This window comes from Panulirus ornatus, chromosome 9, assembly GCF_036320965.1.
Source record: "Panulirus ornatus isolate Po-2019 chromosome 9, ASM3632096v1, whole genome shotgun sequence".
Classification (NCBI taxonomy): domain Eukaryota; kingdom Metazoa; phylum Arthropoda; class Malacostraca; order Decapoda; family Palinuridae; genus Panulirus; species Panulirus ornatus.
The window spans coordinates 48,469,042-48,489,029 of NC_092232.1; the positions used below are offsets into that span (position 1 = coordinate 48,469,042).

The 19,988-nt window shown below is 38.6% G+C and overlaps 2 protein-coding genes across 2 annotated transcripts in view; one reads left to right on the top strand and one right to left on the bottom strand.

The window, feature by feature from the left end:
• The window catches only part of LOC139750119 (uncharacterized), a 106,214-nt gene extending 102,371 nt beyond the window's left edge, over nucleotides 1-3,843 (bottom strand). The window contains exon 1 of the mRNA XM_071664457.1: nucleotides 3,521-3,843. The gene's annotated coding sequence lies outside the window, so the exon portion shown is untranslated. The remainder of the gene's footprint in view (nucleotides 1-3,520) is intronic.
• Nucleotides 3,844-4,631: 788 nt separating this feature from the next.
• LOC139750405 (uncharacterized) overlaps nucleotides 4,632-19,988 on the top strand; it is a 53,898-nt gene continuing 38,541 nt past the window's right edge. The window contains exons 1-4 of the mRNA XM_071665163.1: nucleotides 4,632-4,836; nucleotides 10,088-10,197; nucleotides 15,030-15,128; nucleotides 18,386-18,564. Of these exons, the coding sequence (XP_071521264.1) occupies nucleotides 4,721-4,836; nucleotides 10,088-10,197; nucleotides 15,030-15,128; nucleotides 18,386-18,564 (504 nt within the window). The 5' untranslated portion in view covers nucleotides 4,632-4,720. The remainder of the gene's footprint in view (nucleotides 4,837-10,087; nucleotides 10,198-15,029; nucleotides 15,129-18,385; nucleotides 18,565-19,988) is intronic.

Genomic DNA, 19,988 nt, shown 5'->3' on the forward strand with positions numbered 1-19,988 from the left:
AAAATAGACTTCTTACGACACCCAAAAATTGTGTTCGTATCAAACTAACAACAAATACACTGGTTCTAGTAACATCTAATACTCCACAAAATTAATATTTTTCATTCATGAGCAGACATAACAGACTTAATGAAGGCTACGAGAAGTATCACGAGAGTTACTGAAGAGGCAATGTATGACAGACAGACACCGCCATCACGGACCAAGTCAAGAGTTTTTCCTGAGCAGTGGAAGACTGCAATAATCCATTATTCAACCCGGGTGGATCTCACAATATAGGCACACATAAATGCAACTGTGTTCATAATTTACACAAATCGCTGTTCCATTAAACAAGTAGAAATAGTTGATTTGAATAGGCGAGTCACTGACCCTATTTCCCCTCTCCACTATGCCCAATATTGCCATAAGACATGATGTAACGTTAAGACTTTATATGCCTTGGAGTCATCATCCAGTATACAGTACTGACAGAAGTGTTACAACATAAATTGTTAGCAGATAGTGTGTCATCTGTGCCAAGGAATTGCGTCATAACGGTTGACATTCATAGCTCGGGCCAGCCTTCACCACACTCATGATGATCAGGAAACTATGTTATTACTAAGCTATGAATAGATGATCAATGTAGATATGAATAGACGATCAGTATTGAAATTTTATTACTAAGCTATGAATAGATGAACATTATAGAAGTTATATACTAAGCTATGAATAGATGATCAATGTAGAAGTTATTAAGCAATGAATAAATGATCAATTTAAAAGTTATATGCCCTTATATATGCTAAGCTACTATTAGATGATCAATATAGAGGTAATATGTCCTTGGAAACAACATATTTCTAGAGCAAATCGAATTACCATTAGTCTAAAACTGCCCAAGAGAAAATATGAGCGAGACGATTCTATTACGAGAGAATGAAGCTGCAGGCCAAGAAAGTGTATAATAGAGATGAAGTCATTAAGTGCGCTTGGAGTATCAACTCGTATAAGAACAAACCACAATCACTTTCTCCCTTCACACTTCTTCCCACAGTTCACAGCCGTATACCCTGATACATTGTCATCAAACAGCATAACTTGAGAGTGTCAACCATGAGATCATTCGGTATATAAACATTAGTTACCTTACACTCATTCCTCTACAAGAAATCAAGGTTAGCTCTTTGGATAACAAATATCAAATCGGATGTTTTCTAGAATAGTTGACAGGACCGGCTACACAGGGAGAAATCACTCCACTCATCATGGCAACTGTTGAAACATAAGATATACGAAAGAGGCAGACACTGTCTAACTTCTTCTCAAATTGTCCTAGTTCTTTATAGCTGCTATTTACTTGCTATAACACCCTTCTCTCACTTCACGTAGAATCTGTGATGCCAACGACTGGACCTTGTTTAGCAAATCTCGCTTTTTTTTTTTAATAACACAAAACTGATGAAATATAATTTGAATCTCATAGTCGTAATGCTAACTAACTCTTCTGAATGCAGTTTTGACGATGATCAGTATATGATTTCAATAAGTGTGGAGCTTTGACGCCAAGTTGGAGACTATTATCAATTCATGTAAGTCCTTCTTACACGCAGATTAATGCCATTTGTCTCTCGCAAGATGATATAATAACCTGGTCTCATTTCACTGAGCTCTGTCGTCAACCATTTTGCATTTAGTCGTATCTAACCAAATTTGGAGCCTGTCCAGGTCTCTTTGTAGGTGAACACAATCCCGAACATTCCTTATTCTATCGTATTAACTTCGTATCATCCACAAACAAGTTCAGGTATGATTAAAGTATTAATTCACAGATACCGAAAAGCAAAGGCACCTACACTTAACCTCAGTGGATATTAGTTTTACCAAGTTCCTCTAACAGGTGTTCTTCGCTCCTTTCTATCTGGTAAGACATTCTTTTATGAAAAATCCTTCCCTTATACCATATTGGAAATTCAGTATTTCTTTTTTTACGTAAACTTTCTAAATGAAAAAGGGTTAAGTATTTAGTCTCGTAATCCAAGAACACCTATTCTACCCACCCAAGGAACCTAACAAATGATTCCCTTCCAAATTCATGTTGCCTCTAACATTAGTAGTTTACTCCCATTATAAGTCTAGGTGTTCTTTAACTGTTAATTCCATTACTTTATAAAATACGCTCGTTAGTGATATTGGTTAGTAGTTTACAGGATTCTTATTTCAACTGCCTTTCTGGGAAATTAGCAGAGTATCTGCTTTCGCCCACTGCCATGATACCATCTTATCCCAGAGAGTTTTCGGGCATCTCTAATGGCTTATAATATGTCACAGGATATTCCTCAAGTCCCATGGTCGTTCTACGGATAGTAATACCTCCTGAGCTAACCTGTGCCTAAAAGCGAACAATCTCAAGTGACTTGACCCACTTACATGGTTATGGACGTAATGCTTCCTGGTTGAGAAAACATTTTGTATACGCTCGCATTTGACTCATATATTTCCTGTCCTAAGTAATAACCCCCAGCATATCTTTAAATGCCACTTTAAATACCCTTTCCACTTTTTTTTCTTGATACCTTTATTTCACTGTTCCCATTCCTCGCTTTTCTCTGAACCAGCCTAGTTTTCGCGTCACGTTATTTCTCCGAATCAAACTGTTACATAGGTTGGCCTTATTCATTTTTTTTCTTTATTCAAACTTTTACATAGGTTGGCCTTATTCATTTTTTTCTTTAATCAAACTGTCACATAGGTTGGCCTTATTCATTTTTTTCTTTAATCAAACTGTCACATAGGTTGGCCTTATTCATTTTTTTCTTTAATCAAACTTTTACGTAGGTTGGCCTTATTCATTTTTTTCTTTAATCAAACTTTTACGTAGGTTGGCCTCATTCATTTTTTTCTTTAAGTGTATTTTTTCTGCATTCCCCCCACTGTGGACAACCACTTGACACGATTTCCTTATTGCATACCTAACTACCTAACTATCTTGTAACGCTGATAGTGGAATTCCATTATCATTTTAATGTTCCCTAAGAATCAGTCCTGGTTTTAAAAATCCGCCTCTTACGCATTTCTTTTCAACCATTGGGCTCATCTTTGACTCCTAATGTTATTTTTCCTCGAAAACTAAGCTTTTAAAATAAACCACAACAGAGTAGTTTTTCCAGACTGACTAGGCTGTTGTCAAAGATCCTAATAAGCTTATTAGGATAATAGGTTGTTATCAAAGACCCTAATAAGCTTATTAGGAAGCTAGGCTGTTGTCAAAGACTCTAATAAGCTTATTAGGATAATAGGTTGTTGTCAAAGAACCTAATAAGCTTATTAGGATAATAGGTTGTTGTCAAAGACCCTAATAAGCTTATTAGGATAATAGGTTGTTGTCAAAGAACCTAATAAGCTTATGAGGTTATTTAAGCTGTTGTAAATATGAGATCCATTGTCTGTGGTGTATCTACCCCTCAGACTCTCGTGCGCTCATTGGCATAATTATCATATGCTATTATTCCTTCATTACCAACCGAATTACACGTACCTTAATTGCTGTTGCTGAAAGATTTTTGAGCCACTTCACTGTATGAACCAGAAGGATTACGTATCTTAACACAAATTAAAAGTTTGGTTTAGTTTCTTCCAAGAAACTGGAACATGGCGGGAAAGATGGGGGTTGGATGGCGTCCCTTAGCCAGTGAAAACTTACGTTTCAGGAACTGCTGGTGGAGGATGATCTCTCAAAACAGAATATAACCATTCAAAAAAAACTTTCTCTCTGTTATCTACATTGTAAAGAGATCATTCTTCATCAGTTGCTCCTCAAACTTAATCTCTAACGAAGGACACCCATCCCTGCCTCGCCGCTCTCTGGCCTCATCAAAATACTGAACCAAATTCGATTCAAAATTTCACTTTGATTAGATATTTGGTTTCATCTATTACCCTCGTTTCATTCAGTTACCTTACAGTATTTTTTTCTGTAAGTTAGTAGCTTGAAATATTACTTCATGACACCGTTTTATATAATTCATTCAAATGCAAGGCAGAACTAGACAGGTGTTCATAGTCTAAACGCATAATCACATGCTGTTCAGAGTCTGTGAATTATAGCACAGATGCATATCGTGGAAGTCAATGCCAGTTCATCATATATCGCATGGGAAGAAAACATTTTAATTTATCTATTGAAAGTTTGAAGATCCATTCAGAAAAAGAAAGGAATTTACTGTTCGTACTGTCTTCAAAATGCGTGGTAATTCACACTATACAGGACCTTTTCTCTTGAAGTTGTTCACGTTATAGCGACTATTTTGGCTTTTATAGCTGAATGATAGTTCAATTATTTTTTAACTGCCTTATTACGCTTAAGTATATAGGAAAAACATGACAAAATAATATGAATAGTTCCCGACAACCCAGCCTCGAAAATTCTTATGTTGTGGCCACGGACACATATGTCACATCTCTTTGACATGTATTTTCTGACATTTAGCTTGAAAGCGAAATAATTGCGTTAGGAAGAGGATGAAATAAATGCCATCCTTTCATTAATTACTTTAAGGGGTCATTTGGTTTTTTGTTTACCATTTGTATTTTAGCGTTAGGGTCGCTGCGTGAGGCGAGGTAAGGGACCCTGGTCGAGCGAGGTGAGTGATGGGTAATATTTCCCAACATGCCCAGCCCTGCCGCCAATTTTCTAATGACAGCTAAGGGAAGTGGTGGTAGCTGAGCCTAAGTAGTAATGGTTCCGTACCGGACGTCATACGAAGGAATCATGTACTCCCTGAGGCCCTCACGAGAGTATGCTCACAGTAAGAGATCAAGAGTTGGCCAAAATGGCGGATGTTTGGCCATGATGTGAGTGGAATAACGTAATGTTTGTGGTTTCGATCATTTACCTGATTTTATATGCCTCATGAATTGTCCGTAGGATTCGCTGGTGTTAAAAGTTCTATTCTTCATTGGCCATGTACAGAAGGGTTGCTGGGTGATTTGAGAAGTGAATGGCAAAAGATTATCAGCCATGTTTGGAAACAAGCAGACCAGTGTTGATGTACGCGAGAAAGAATTAGGGTACTTATTAGAAAGTAATAAACGGGTTGTCATTTAGGTTACTGAGAAGGCCAAACTAAACAGGGCACAGCTTACTTGATGTAAACATAATACGGTCAGCTTTGTAAGCTTAGCTGTACGTTTACCGTGATATGACGTGAAATTACAGATAGTAGTGCTTGTTCTGTACCTTGGCGTCCTGGTTATTGTTGTGGTTTTGCACTGTTGTATACCTTTCAGCTTCATTAAATGTCATGCTACAATACTCCTTATGAGCTTAACGTATAACACTGTTGTCTGTTGCTTAACTTAACAGTTAACTAGTAACAACCAGTGAATTAAGTATTGTTGACTTTTCCTAACCATGTAACATAGGAATCATTATTGCCTGTTTCTTAACTTGCAAGTTAACTGTGACCTGCTTCATAACCTGAGTTAACCAACTCACTGTTCTCCAAGAAATGATAGGTTAAACATTAAGTTTCCAAGCCAAATTAATATATGGAATGTTAACCTGCCCATTTACACTTAAAAATAGTCGATGTTAATTCATTCCTCATCTTACTAGGTAACTAACGTTATCAGTTTGCTGATCTTTATAATGACAATACTCGGCCAAGTTGACAAGTAAATTTTTTTTTTTTTTTAGCTGTTAGCCTAACAACCATCATAACCAATTGAATGCTTCCTAAGGTGTAATGGGTAGGGAGTGATATTTTGGATAATTCTTCAGTTGTACGAATTGTTTGTTCATAATGCGAAACCAACAACTTTGAATATCTTGTTTTAAATGATCTAATCATCCATATTGATTAGACAGAAGATATTTGTACTGGTATTTTTTGTTTTATTAGCCTTAGAGCTAAAAAAAAACTGGATATTTGGCATACATCAGCTTTGAATAGAATACTTCATTGATTAATCTTTTATTATAAAATGTTCATAACAAAACTGGTGATGGTGTGGAGTATAGGAATGCATGGGGAAACCTGTTAGTTAGCTCAAGCATTTCCGTATCCATTTGGTATTTTGACTTGTATCTCAAAGTTGTAGCAGTCAATTTCGTCTTGTTTTACAGGTTATGGAATTTTTTTTGCCCAGGTGAGAATAGTGATGAAAGTTACTGCTAAAATATTGGAATTCTTTATAACTTTATAGTGTTCGCTTATTTGAATATACATTATAGATGAAAATGCTTGATTTGTACTGTTTTTCTTGCAACAGTATCAGTTAAGTGGGTAGAGCATAGAATGTTAGTCTCAAAGACCTGGTGGAGGCATATACACTAAGAGTTATTGTTTTAATCATTCTGATTTAAAAGTGATTGAACTTATTGGTGAATGGAAAGAAGAGACCATGAACGTGGCATCTTAATGTAACAGCAGTTGCAGACGATGTAAATATTATCCTTAGGGAAAGCTGTGTCAACTTTTCATAGGTTTGATTGAATTCATATTGTTTAACATTATTTAACCTTATATTTTCCTTTATCTTCAGTGTTCCACTTATTCAAAAGTTAGTTATTGTTCCTACTTAAAAGTTGATCTTTGTTTTATGTTAGAAAAAAATTGAATGCAAACTTCTTTGGGCATCTTTGACATTCCATAATATACTGAGTGTATAGCTACTGTTAGATAATGGTAATGTAATACTTTGTCATAAAAAGGTTAACCTTATTTTTTCCTTTGGATTATTGCCTGCATATATTACTGATGGGTAAAGTGTTGCCATCTGAGCTTACTTACCCATACCTAATTGTACCACCCTGGTGAATACCTAATGAAGTGTTTAGGGGGGGTATTCACCTCAACAACCCAGGCTAGTCCGTACCGTTGGATTGAGTTGTTGGTCAACCAAGGTAGTGGAAACCGCAGCCCTCAGGCCCACATAGCCCCCACAATTTAGCTGGCCTGGTACACTTTGTAGGTACATGTCAAGTGCACTCTTGAACTTCTCTGCTGTGCATCCCATGCTATTTTTGATGGTAGATGGCAAGGTATTGAACAGTCTTGGGCTCCAGCTGTTCAAGGAGTTCTGTTTTTTTGTATATATCGTACCTTTATAGAATTCAGAGGTAGTATTTTATAATGTCTTTATACCTGTTGTGCCAGTAGGATGTTATTTCTGAATGTAATTTGGGAACTATGCCTTCGAGGATTTCCCAGATATAGATAATGATATACCTCTCCCTTCTGAACTTTAGGGAGTATAGCCTCAAAGATTTCAGTCATTCACAGTGATTTAGTTCCTTTATTGTATTAAGGTGTCCACAAAAGACACTTTCCTCCCATGTTTTTTTAAGGGATACACATGGCATAGGTTTATTGTAGGTATAGGCATATGATGCACTCAGGGTGAAATCATCAAGCATCTGGTCGTTGAGACTAATGGTTTTAGCTTAGTGTGAGCACCATCAACCTGTCTCAGTGTGGCTAATGCCATCTTTAAAGAATGATGTTCTTTCTTTGCTCCTCCTTGCAGCTGCTACATTTTTGAATTTCACTTTTGGGTGCTGTATTTCTTCAACCTGTGCTTTAAATTGGTTAGTTCCTATTCTTGTGTGGAGGAGAAAGCCAGAATGCTGGAGATTTCTAGGCGCAATGGGTGCTCGGAATGTATGATCAGGTGGCTGCCTTGCCTTGTTCAGATCAAGACCCTATGGACCCAAAACATGGACCTACAATATATTCTTCAGGAACCTTTCTGATTCCATGCCCAGACGTCTGCAAGTAGTAATCAAGGCCAAAGGAGAGATGTCAGGGTGCTAAATATAAATGTGACCACCTTTGAAAATGTATGGGGAAGGCAGACACAGTAACATGGGCTTTGAAAGATCTCAATTTTCATCCTGCAATTTGCTCACTTTGTAAGGTGATGTTAGAAGGCAACAATATTCAGTTTGTGAAGATTAGTACACTGAATGACATAGCATGAGATTTTAACATAACGTTATCTAAATTGAGAGAATCCCTTTCCAGTAGCTCCAGGCATGGACTACCTAAATTTGTGTGATAGTGCTTTACTCCAGTTGTTGAGAAACCTACTCATGATGAGAAATTATTAGATTTAGTTCTAAGTTCAAATGAGATCTTGTTAACAATGTTGAAATTGGAGAAAAATTTGGCACAGTGATCACAGACAAAATGCATCGGAGGTTGCTCTTAACACTGCATATAATGTTCGTCAACATGACAGTTGTGAAAAATTACTCAATTTTAAGCATGCAGATTTTAATAGTAGAAGCAATTAAGGCATTACCAAGTGAATTGGTCCATTAATTATAGAAAACAGCGATTAGGTTCAAGACTACAAAGCCATGGCAAAAATCTTAAATGACTTTTGTGCATCTGTAATTACAATCAAAGATGCAACCCATGTCCAGTTTCATTGATGAAAGAAAACATTCTAAAACAAATTGACATAAAAGCTAAAGACATAATAGCAATAAATGGAATGAAATACATAAAATGGCAGGCCCTGATAAGTTTTGATCCAAGGACAGTGAAGGAAGTGAAAAACAAGATAGTTGACCCCTTTTCGATGTCACTTGCTGCAGGTGTATGTGTGTGTGTGTGTGTGTGTGGTGGTGGGGTGTCACAGGCAAAAGTCAACATGAAGGCTGGGCCTTAACTGAAATATATAGAAGTAAATGAGAAGGAAAAAGAAGACACGGGAAATTATTCTTAGATTTTGGAGGAAGTAAAAAACCTGTCTTAAATTGTGCCAGATCATAGTTATTGGGAGAGTGCCAAAGCTTTGAGGTGTAGGGAAAGAAACGGTTATCAAAACAGCCTACCCGAGAGTTGCCAAAGGCTACACAGTAATCATGTGATGCAGCAGCTTGCAGAGTAATGTGTAGTCTAGCTAGTGGTGGGGGCACACAAGCAGCCAGTTCTCGGGCAAAAACCAAAGTAAAGTTGGACCACTTTCGACTTAATTCTGACAAGTAAGAATGCAGAACAAAAACCACCCTAGATCTGAGAGTAGTACTCCATGCAAGGATGGATCAATCCTTTGTGTAAGTAGAGCAACTGTTCAGAAGAAGAGAAATTTTGACACTTAAACAGGACTCCCAGTTTCTTTAGAGACAAGCTTAGTCGTAATATGAGGTTTCCAAGAGAGTGGATGTTAATTGATACCAGTATGTTCATTGAGTTAAGAGGTAGAATTACAGAACTACTAAAGAAGAGAGGAAAGTTGTGGGGAATTTTTGATTGAGAGATGGGTAGAAACTGGTTCTTGGAGGAATTAAATTTAACTGGAATTCATCTCACCCTGTTGATATATCGTGTCCAAAGTGAGTTTATTGAGTAAGTTGTGTCAAGACAAGATGCAGATCAAGTGAGAGAAGGAGCAGAATTGCAGTGAGCACCATGGGATAGCCTTGCCTTTTGGCAGAATAGTAGGAGCAGTAGATAAAAGTAGTAGGTAGGAACATATATGCAGGAGCATTAGGTAGAAGTAGTTGGTAAGAGCATTGGATAGTAGTAGTCAATAGGAATATTAAGTTGAAGCCACTGCAGTCAGTGTGCTAGAATTGCCCTCTGCCAGTGGCCTGTTAAGGGTGAGGCATTAAAGGCTAAGAAGTACTGGCATTTACTAGTTTTGGAGACTGTTGTCTTGGCCACCTCCTTGAGGGAGTTCCAGTTGGAATAGGTATTATAGATATAGATAGCTAGATGATTTTTTTCAAATCTTTCCTAACACAGAAGGGTCACAGAAGAAAAGTAAAAAATTTTACAAATTATAAAACCTTGTTATTGTGAAGTGCCATTCATTTAGAAGTTATAGAGAGATTGTTGTAATGACATCAAGGAATAATAATTGACGTGTTGGGGACCTTTATTAAAATTGTTATGAGCAATATGTCATGAGCTGAGCTGGGATTGCTTTCATGTTGCACTGTGATTGCTTGGCTCAGATAAGAGGCATTGTTCTTATTTTGAATTTGGATCAATGAATTTTCTACAATGTTCATATAATGATACATTGTGTCTTATTTTCTCATGTCATTTTCTTTGACATGTTAAAAGTAAGTTGATTATTGTAATGAAAGTCTTTCCCATGCAGGTTACTGCACCACCATGAACGAAGGGGTTGTGGCTGTAGCACAGCACGTAAAAGAAGAGGGGGATGAGTTGATGGATGACAACACTGAGCAAGCAAGTAAGCTGCGGTTTGTAGTTTGTTAAATATTGTATTTTATTGTATTTTGTATGGTTTGGTCACATGGAGAGAATGAGTGATGAAAGATTGACAAAGAGGATATATGTGTCAGAGGTGGAGGGAACGAGGAGAAGTGGGAGACCAAATTGGAGGTGGGAAGATGGAGTGAAAAAGATTTTGAGTGATTGGGGCCTGAACATGCAGGAGGGTGAAAGGTGTGCAAGGAATAGAGTGAATTGGAACGATGTGGTATACCAGGGTCGACATGGTGTCAATGGATTGAACCAGGGCATGTGAAGCCTTTGTGGTAAACCATGGAAAGTTTTGTGGGGCCTGGATGTGGAAAGGGAGCTGTGGTTTCGGTGCATGATACATGACAGCTAGAGACTGAGTGTGAACGAATGTGGCCTTTGTTGTCTTTTCTTAGAGCTCCTGTAGACTAAACAACTCACTTTGATTTCCATTTCTTCTCTAACTCCACCTTGGGTGACTCTTAACATTCCTTCACCCCCTGATGCTTCTCTCTCTGGATACAAACAAGGCTTATGGTCCTGATGGCATCCATCCCTGTGTACTGAAACAGTGTGCCTCTGAACTTGCACCTGTGCTTGCGTCTTTTCCATTTCAGTTTTAAAACCAAAACTTGTCCTTCACCTTCTTCATGGAAGCATGCATTGATACATCCCATCCCGAAGATGGGTAACTATTCTGACCCTTCTAACTATCATCCTGTTGCTTTAACATCTACTATTTCCAAAGTCCTGAATCCCTCCTCAACACTCATATTCTTAAACTCACAAGTCACAGTCTTCTATCTGATCACCATTATGGCTTCTGTAAGGTGAAATTCACTGGTGATATTGTTTCCTATCTTACTGATGTCTGGTCATCATCCCTGAGAGATTTTGGGGAATCTTGTGTAGTTACCCTTGACATATCTAAGGCTTTTGACAGGGTGTGGCATTGGGGTCTCATCTCTTAAGCACCCCTCTTTTGGCTTCCCTCGCTTACTTTGCTCCTTCATATTTAGCTTCCTCCCTTCTGATCTATCTTTATGGTAGTTGATGATCAGCCTACACCATTTTCTCCATCATTGGTGTCCCTTAAGGTTCTGTTCTGTCCAATTAACTTTTTCTCCTTTTTTTCAACGATTTCCTCTGCCCCTAAGAAACTGGGTTTCCTGTTTAGTTGTCAGAACTACTTCTAAAAAGTTGCTCCGTTTATGCTAGGGATTGATTAGTCCTTGTTTGGAGTACTTCTCTCACATTTGTGGTAGTTCTAGCTGTGCATCCTTACTTGACAGTTGAGTTGAAAGCGATCTGACTTATAAACTGTCTCATGCTAACTTCCAAACTTGACCCTTGGGACATGGATGTGGATAGTGAGCTGTGGTTTTGGTGCATTACACATGACAGCCAGAAACTGAGTATGAACGAATGTGGCCTTTTTTCTTTTTTTTTCCATGGTACTACCTGGTAGCGATGCTGTTTCCTGTGGGGTGAGGTGTCACCAGAAATGGATGAGGGAAAGCAAGTATAAATATATACAAGTGTATATATGCATATGTCTATGTATCTTTATGTAAGTATGTAAGCGAAGGGGGCTAATGGGGAGGTGATAACAAGTAGTGGTGATGTGAGAAGTTGGAGTGAGTATTTTGAAGGTTTGTTGAAAGTGTTTGATGATAGAATGGCAAATATAGGGTGTTTTGGTCGAGGTGGTGTGCAAAGTGAGAGGGTTAGGGAAAATGATTTGGTAAACAGAGAAGAGGTAGTAAAAGCTTTGCGGAAGATGAAAGCCGGCAAGGCAGCGGGTTTGGATGGTAATGCAGTGGAATTTATTAAAAAAGGTGGTGACTGTATTGTTGACTGGTTGGTAATTTAATGTATGTATGACTCATGATGAGGTGCCTGAGGATTGGCGGAATGCTTGCATAGTGCCATTGCACAAAGGCAAAGGGGATAAGAGTGAGTGCTCAAATTACAGAGGTATAAGCGGGAGACAGCGACAAAGTATTAAAAAAAAAAAAAAAAAAAAAAGTTGAGTATTCCTGGTAAATTATATGGGAGGGTATTGATTGAGAGGGTGAAGGCATGTACAGAGCATCAGATTGGGGAAGAGCAGTGTGGTTTCAGAAGTGGTAGAGGATGTGTGGATCAGGTGTTTGCTTTGAAGAATGTATGTGAGAAATACTTAGAAAAGCAAATGGATTTGTATGTAGCATTTATGGATCTGGAGAAGGCATATGATAGAGTTGATAGAGATGCTCTGTGGAAGGTATTAAGAATATATGGTGTGGGAGGCAAGTTGTTAGAAGCAGTGAAAAGTTTTTATCAAGGATGTAAGGTATGTGTACGTGCAGGAAGAGAGGAAAGTGAGTGGTTTTCAGTGAATGTAGGTTTGTGGCAGGGGTGTGTGATGTCTCCATGGTTGTTTAATTTGTTTATGGATGGGGTTGTTAGGGAGATGAATGCAAGAGTTTTGGAAAGAGTGGCAAGTATGCAGTCTGTTGTGGATGAGAGAGCTTGGGAAGTGAGTCAATTGTTGTTTGCTGATGATGCAGCGCTGGTGGCTGATTCAAGTGAGAAACTGCAGAAGCTGGTGACTGAGTTTGGTAAAGTGTGTGAAAGAAGAATGTTAAGAGTAAATGTGAATAAGAGCAAGGTTATTAGGTACATTAGGGTTGAGGGTCAGTTCAATTGGGAGGTAAGTTTGAATGGAGAAAAACTGGAGGAAGTAAAGTGTTTTAGATATTTGGGAGTGGATCTGGCAGCGGATGGAACCATGGAAGCGGAAGTGAATCATAGGGTGGGGGAGGGGGCGAAAATTCTGGGAGCCTTGAAGAATGTGTGGAAGTCGAGAACACTGTCTCGGAAAGCAAAAATGGGTATGTTTGAAGGAATAGTGGTTCCAACAATGTTGTATGGTTGCGAGGCATGGGCTATGGATAAAGTTGTGCGGAGGAGGGTGGATGTGCTGGAAATGAGATGTTTGAGGACAACATGTGGCGTGAGGTGGTTTGATCGAGTAAGTATTGTAAGGGTAAGAGAGATGTGTGGAAATAAAAAGAGTGTGGTTGAGAGAGCAGAAGAGGGTGTTTTGAAATGGTTTGGTCACATGGAGAGAATGAGTGAGGAAAGATTGACCAAGAGGATATATGTGTCTGAGGTGGAGGGAACGAGGAGAAGAGGGAGACCAAATTGGAGGTGGAGAGATGGAGTGAAAAAGATTTTGAGTGATTGGGGCCTGAACATGCAGGAGGGTGAAAGGCATGCAAGGAATAGAGTGAATTGGAACGATGTGGTATACCAGGGTCGACGTGCTGTCAATGGATTGAACCAGGGCATGTGAAGCGTCTGGGGTAAATCATGGAAAGTTGTGTGGGGCCTAGATGTGGAAAGGGAGCTGTGGTTTCGGTGCATTATTACATGACAGCTAGAGACTGAGTGTGAACAAATGTGGCCTTTGTTGTCTTTTCCTAGTGCTACCTGGTACACATGAGGGGGGGGAGGAGTTTGTTATTCCATGTGTGGCGAGGTGACGATGGGAATGTATGAGAGCAGAAAGTATGAATTATTTACATGTGTATATACATGTGTGTGTATATATATATATATATACATTGAGATGTATAGGTATGTATATTTGCGTGTGTGGACATGTATGTATATACATGTGTATGTGGGTGGGTTGGGCCATTCTTTCGTCTGTATCCTTGCACTACCTCGCTAACGCGGGAGACAGCAACAAAGCAAAATAAATAAATAAAAATAAATGTTGATATGTTTATGTATATGTACAAGTGTGGGCGTTTTTGTATGTATATGTGTGTATGAGTGGATGGAATGAAGACAGAAAAATGGAGGTGTATGGGAGATTTGTTATAGCTGGGAATGCAAAAAAAAAAATTTATGGAGTGGTAGAGTGGGTGATCTAGGCACTTGGAAAGAATTCAAGTTGGTGTGTTTACAAGGAAAGTGTATGATAGTGCAGTTAAAGGGGTTGATGTGAGAAGAAGACCACCTGTGAAATAGAGTGGAAAAGTACTGGAGGGAGAGAAATGGTGGTAGAATGTGTGGAATGGTTTGTGCGTGGGAGGCATGTACATAAAGGGATATGTGGAGATTCTTTTGTCATGGCCACCTCTGTGAGGGGAGTTCTTGGAGGGAATGTTCGTCAGATACATAGATAGATCTATTTATCTATCTGTTCTGTATCTTTGATGCCTGTTCGCAACTGGAACTCCCCCAAGAGGTTGGCCATGGCAATAGTCTCCAGAACTTGTGAACTCCAGTGCTGCTTCTTAGCCTTTAGTGTTTCAACCTTAAGAGGCCACTGGCAGAGGGCAACTCTGGTGCAGTGGTTTACAGAGGCTCCTACCTTTTGTTCCTACTGACTATTACTCCCTAATTCTCCTGCCTAATGTTCCTGCATACTACTTAGGTTTCTATCTGATACTCTTACCTAAATGTTCATACCTAATACTATCTATTGCTCCTAAAATTTTGCCGAAAGGCTGGGCTAGCACATAGTGGTTACTGCAGGAAAATCAAGAGTTACAAAGAATGAGCTGTGTAAGTCAAATGTTGTCAAGTGTTATGTATGATAAAAAGAGATTGTATGCTTGTGGACAGAATGCCAATAGTCTTCACGTGAGTGAGGCAGAAAATAGAAATGCTCCTTAGAATATTGAAGCCTCACTTTTTTGGATGAAGTCTCTTAGATTTTTTCTGTACCTGGGTTTGCTGTTTTTCATTCCTGGGGAAGTTTGTGATCCTGCAAAGTGATTTTGCAAACAGGGAGTAGGGTTTTGATTATGATTATTTCAACAGGTGTGGTAGTTGTAGAAGAGGGAAGTGGAGCACTGACAGTGGAGCTGCCTGATGGAACACAAGCTATAGTGCATAATGCTGTTTCAGAAGAACCACAAGGTATCAATTGCCAGTCTACATTTAATATTGTCAGGATGTTTGGATTTTTGAAAAAATTTGGTGTTTAATTTTGTTGATTGCACCTACTCACACACTTTCCGTCCATCATTTCTTTTGTGTTGTACTCAACATCAACTTTCCCCCTCTGCTTTGAGGTTTCTCATTCCTCATAGGGACATTCTTTCAACACCCCATTACCTGAAAAGTGTTCACAGCTGCTCTTTCTTTTTTTTCTTTTTTTTTTTGTTAGTCAGTACACTGATTTTCTGTTACACTACATTTCCTGATTCTGTTTTAACACTTTTTGGTGTTATTGGCATCAGTGAATGCCTAACGGCAAAATGCTGTTTGGTGTTTATCTTCACACATAATTTCTAGCTAAAAGTTGAGTTCCACATGCATTGTTGGCTTTGTTAGCTGGCCATATATGGCAATCCAATCAAAAGATGAACCATTGAAGCTGCATGAAGACCTTGGTGACCTGCTAGTGACCACGATGGTTATTCACACACCTTCCCTTGGGAGTCAGTGCTGCACCCTCACCACACCTATACCACCCATACTTAGGATTGGCTGTCCCAGTGAATAATTTGTTTTACTTAAGTGAGTTATAGGTATGTATGTGTGGGTGTGTCGGCGTGTATGCATATACATTTGCCTGTGGGTGGGTGGACCATTCTTTCGTCAGTTTCCTTGTGCTACCTCGCTAACACATGAGACAGCGACAAAGTATGATAAATAGTAGAGAAACAAAACTTAAGCAAGGGATGCTTAACTCTTAATTCATAAGAAAAATAATAGTTTTGATCATGTATTTACCTAATTATGTAGATAAGTTATTTATTCTTTTATCTCATACTTAGGAGTGGCCCTTCTGGTAATTAATGTTTTATTCTAAGACTAGGAACGATTAAGCCATATCCCTAAGGGAGAAAAACAATGGTTTTTCTATTGCTTTTCTGTGGGTTTTATATTTCTTGTGGATTTATTCGTAAGTTATAAAAGATAATGATCTTGCTGTTTTTTGCACATTATGGGAGGCCAGAAAAAAAATGTCTTCTGTGTTCTTTAAAGTCTAGTAGAAATTTATTACAACAGAATGATCTCTATAACTGGGATTGTACAGGACTTATGCCTTTTTGAATTTTGGGATTTTCCTAGGGATGGTATATGTACGTATACATATGTGTATATGTATCCATTGATGTGCTGTCAGTGGATTAAACCAGAGCATATGAAGCATCTGGGGTAAACCATGGAAAGTTTCGTGGGGCCTGGATGTGGAAAGGGAGCTGTAGTTTTGTTGCATTACATATGACAACTAGAGACCGAGTGTGAACGAATGTGGCCTTTGTTGTCTTTTCCTAGTGCTACCTTGTACATGTGCGGGGGGGAGGAGGGTTGCCATTTCATATGTGGTGGGGTGGCGACAGGAATGGATGAAGGCAGCAAGTATGGATATGTATATAGGTGTATGTCTGTGTATTCCTATGAGTCCCAGGGAAAATGAAACACGATAAGTTCCCAAGTGCACTTTCATGTAATAATCACATCATCAGGGAAGACACAAGAGAGAAATATAACAGTCAGATGATATATAATGAAGAGATGTAGCTAGGACGCCATTTGGTAAACATGCAATTGTCCAAGACAGACAACTAACGTATCATAAACTTATTATGTGGACAAGAAGGTGAATTGTTTACAAATTTTATCAACAATACAGTTATCTAATTTGTATAGACCTTCACTAATATTAAGATTATAATTCTTTGTGTGTTTAATGATAGAAGATTCAGTGATATTTCTCGTGGTGCTGGAGTTTAGAGTCAATAGCTGAGATGGCATTACTCCAGTCAATACAGTGATCATATGACACCAAGAATCTTTTAGTTCTTCCCTTTGATGAAAATTTTACTTTACTTCCCATGTTGCTTAAATCTTTTAATGTAAATGTTGCCTTCAGGGACAATAATACTATAAAGAATATCTCAATCAGGAACTCACCAGAAAATTCCCCTGGGTGCGTCTATAAATCATTGTATTGACTGGAGTAATGCCATCTCAGTTATCAACTCTTAACTCCAGTGCCACGAAAAATATCGTTGAATCTTATATTATTAAATACACAAAGAATTATAACCTTAATATTAGTGAAGATCTATACAAATTGGATAACTTTATTGTTGATAAATTTTGCGAACAATTCACCTTCTTGTCCACATAATAAGTTTATGATACGCTCGTTGTCTGTCTTGGACAATCGCTTGTTTATCACATGGCGTCCTAGCTATGTCTCTTTGTTGTATATCAACTGGCTATTATATTTCTCTCGTGTCTCCCCTGATGATGTGATTATTATATGACAGTGCACTTAGGAACTTACCATGTTTCATTTTCCCCATGGACTCATAGGAATATACTTGATCACGCCCAAAATTGTGATCCTTTCCAACATGTCTGTGTATGTATATGTATGTGTGTATATGTTGAAATGTATAGGTATGTATATGTGCATGTGTGGACGTTTATGTATATACATGTATATGTGGTTGGGTTGGGCCATTCTTTCATCTGTTTCCTTGCCCTACCTCGCTAATGCAGGACAGCGACTAAGTATGATAAAAAAGGTAACATATATTCTTATTCCTACACTGTTTGCTGACCAAATTTTCCACACACTTTCTAAGTGCTAGTTATTTCTATCAGTAAATTAGCTTGTGATGTCATATATGGGGAGAATATATCCTCAAGTATGTGTAGGATAGAGAAAATAAAGTATAGAGAGAGATCAATAGTAAGGCTTACTGTTTAAAATAATTCAGGATAGCATAATGCTATAAAATATATAGCAGGTAGTAGGATGCTCAAGAAAGAATATAATGATACAAATGAAGATACAAGGAGGAGACATAGATTACATGGATGGTTCAGTTTAGTGAAAGAACTGATAAGGGATGGGGATGTTTTAATCAAGATGCTTGAGAAATGTTTTTGGTTCAAGACAACAGAATCTTTTGACATTTAATGGATGTTTACAAATGGAATGTACTTGGTGTGGGAAAAAGTAAAAAGCACGTACATTATGTGAAGATTAATTTTTTCGTATATGTGAAAAAAAATTTTTTCTTTTTAATGTTCTAGGCATGGATTTAAGAAGGGAATGAGTGATTTAAGATGATATATGTACCTGGAACACACCATGGATGTAGATATAGGTAGGTAATAATCTCAGGCTGAACATTCCTTTATTCCAGATGATATGGAAGGTGTTGCTATTCAGTTGGATGATGGAAGAATTGGATACCTGTATGGCGATACCCTTTTGCAGGCTGTGTCTGAGGATCAAGATCCTCTTCTACCCAACAATAGTGGCAAGTTTCCCTGTTGCTTTCCAAACTGTGACAAGTCATACTCCTCCATAAATCACCTTAAAGTAAGTATTATGTTCCTGGATATTTCTTTGCTTTTTTGCGAGCGTAAGATGAGAAAACAAATGGGAAAATCAGTGAAGGGGGGAAGTGACAACAGGTAGTGATGACATGAGTATTTTGAAGGTTTGTTGAATGTGTTTGATGATAGAGTGGCAGGTGTAGGGTGTTTAGGTTTGGGTTGTGTGCGAAGTGAGAGAGTTAGGGAAAGTGGTTTGACGAAGAGAGAAGAGGTGGTGAAAGCTTTGTGCAGGATGAACTCCAGCAAGGTAGTGAATTTGGATGGTATTGGAGTTGCATTTATTAAGAAAGAGTGTGATTATGTTGTTAATTGGTTGATAAGGATATTCATTGAGGATTGGCAGAATGCATGTATAGTGCCATTGTACAAAGGCCAAGGGGATAAAGGTGAGTGTTCAAACTACAGAGGCATAAGTTTGTTGAATATTCCTGGAAAATTATATGGGAGGGTAATGATTGAGAGGGTGAAGGCATGTACAGAACACCAGATTGGGGAGGAGCAGTGTGGTTTCAGAAATGGTAGAGGATGTGTGGATCAGGTGTTTGCTTTGAAGATTGTGTGTGAGTAATACTTAGAAAAGCAGGTGGTTTTGTATGTGGTATTTATGGACCTGGGAAGACATATGATAGGGTTGATAGAGATGCTTTGTGGAAGGTCTTGAGAATATAGCGTGTGGTAGGTATGCTGCTAGAAGTAGAGAAGTTTTTATCAAAGGTGTAAGGCATATGTACTCAGTGAAGGTCGGTCTGCAGCAGGGGTATGTTATGTTCCCATGGTGTTTTAATGAATTTGTGTATGGATGAGGTGGTTAGGGAGGTAAATGCAAGAGTTTTGGAAAGAGGGGAGAATATGCAGTCTGTTGGGGATGAGAGGGCTTGGGAAGTGATGGTACAGTACTGATGGCTGATTCGAGTGAGAAACTGCGGAAGTCGTTGCCAAGTTTGGAAAAGTGTATGAAAGGAGAAAGTTGAGAGTAAACATGAATTGGAGGGAGTGAAGTGTTTTGGATATCTGGGAGTGGACTTTGCAGCAGGTGGAGCCATGGAAGTGTCAGTTAGTCAAAGGGTAGGGGAGGGGGCGAAGGTTCTGGTGAAGAATGTGCGGAAAGAGAGAGGATGTTATCTCAGAGAGTGAAAATGGGTATGGTTGAAGGAATAGGAGTTCCAACAATATTATATGGTTGCAAGGCATGGGCTTTAGATAGGATTGTGCGGAGGAGGGTGGATGTGTTGGAAATGAAATGTTTGAGGCCAATATGAGGTGTGAGATTGTTTGATCGAGTAAGTAATAAATGGGTAAGAGGGATGTGTGGTAATAAAAAGAGTGTGGATGAGAGAGGGCTTGTTGAAATGGTTTGGACATATGGAGAGCATGAGTGAGGAAAGGTTGACAAAGAGGATATATGTG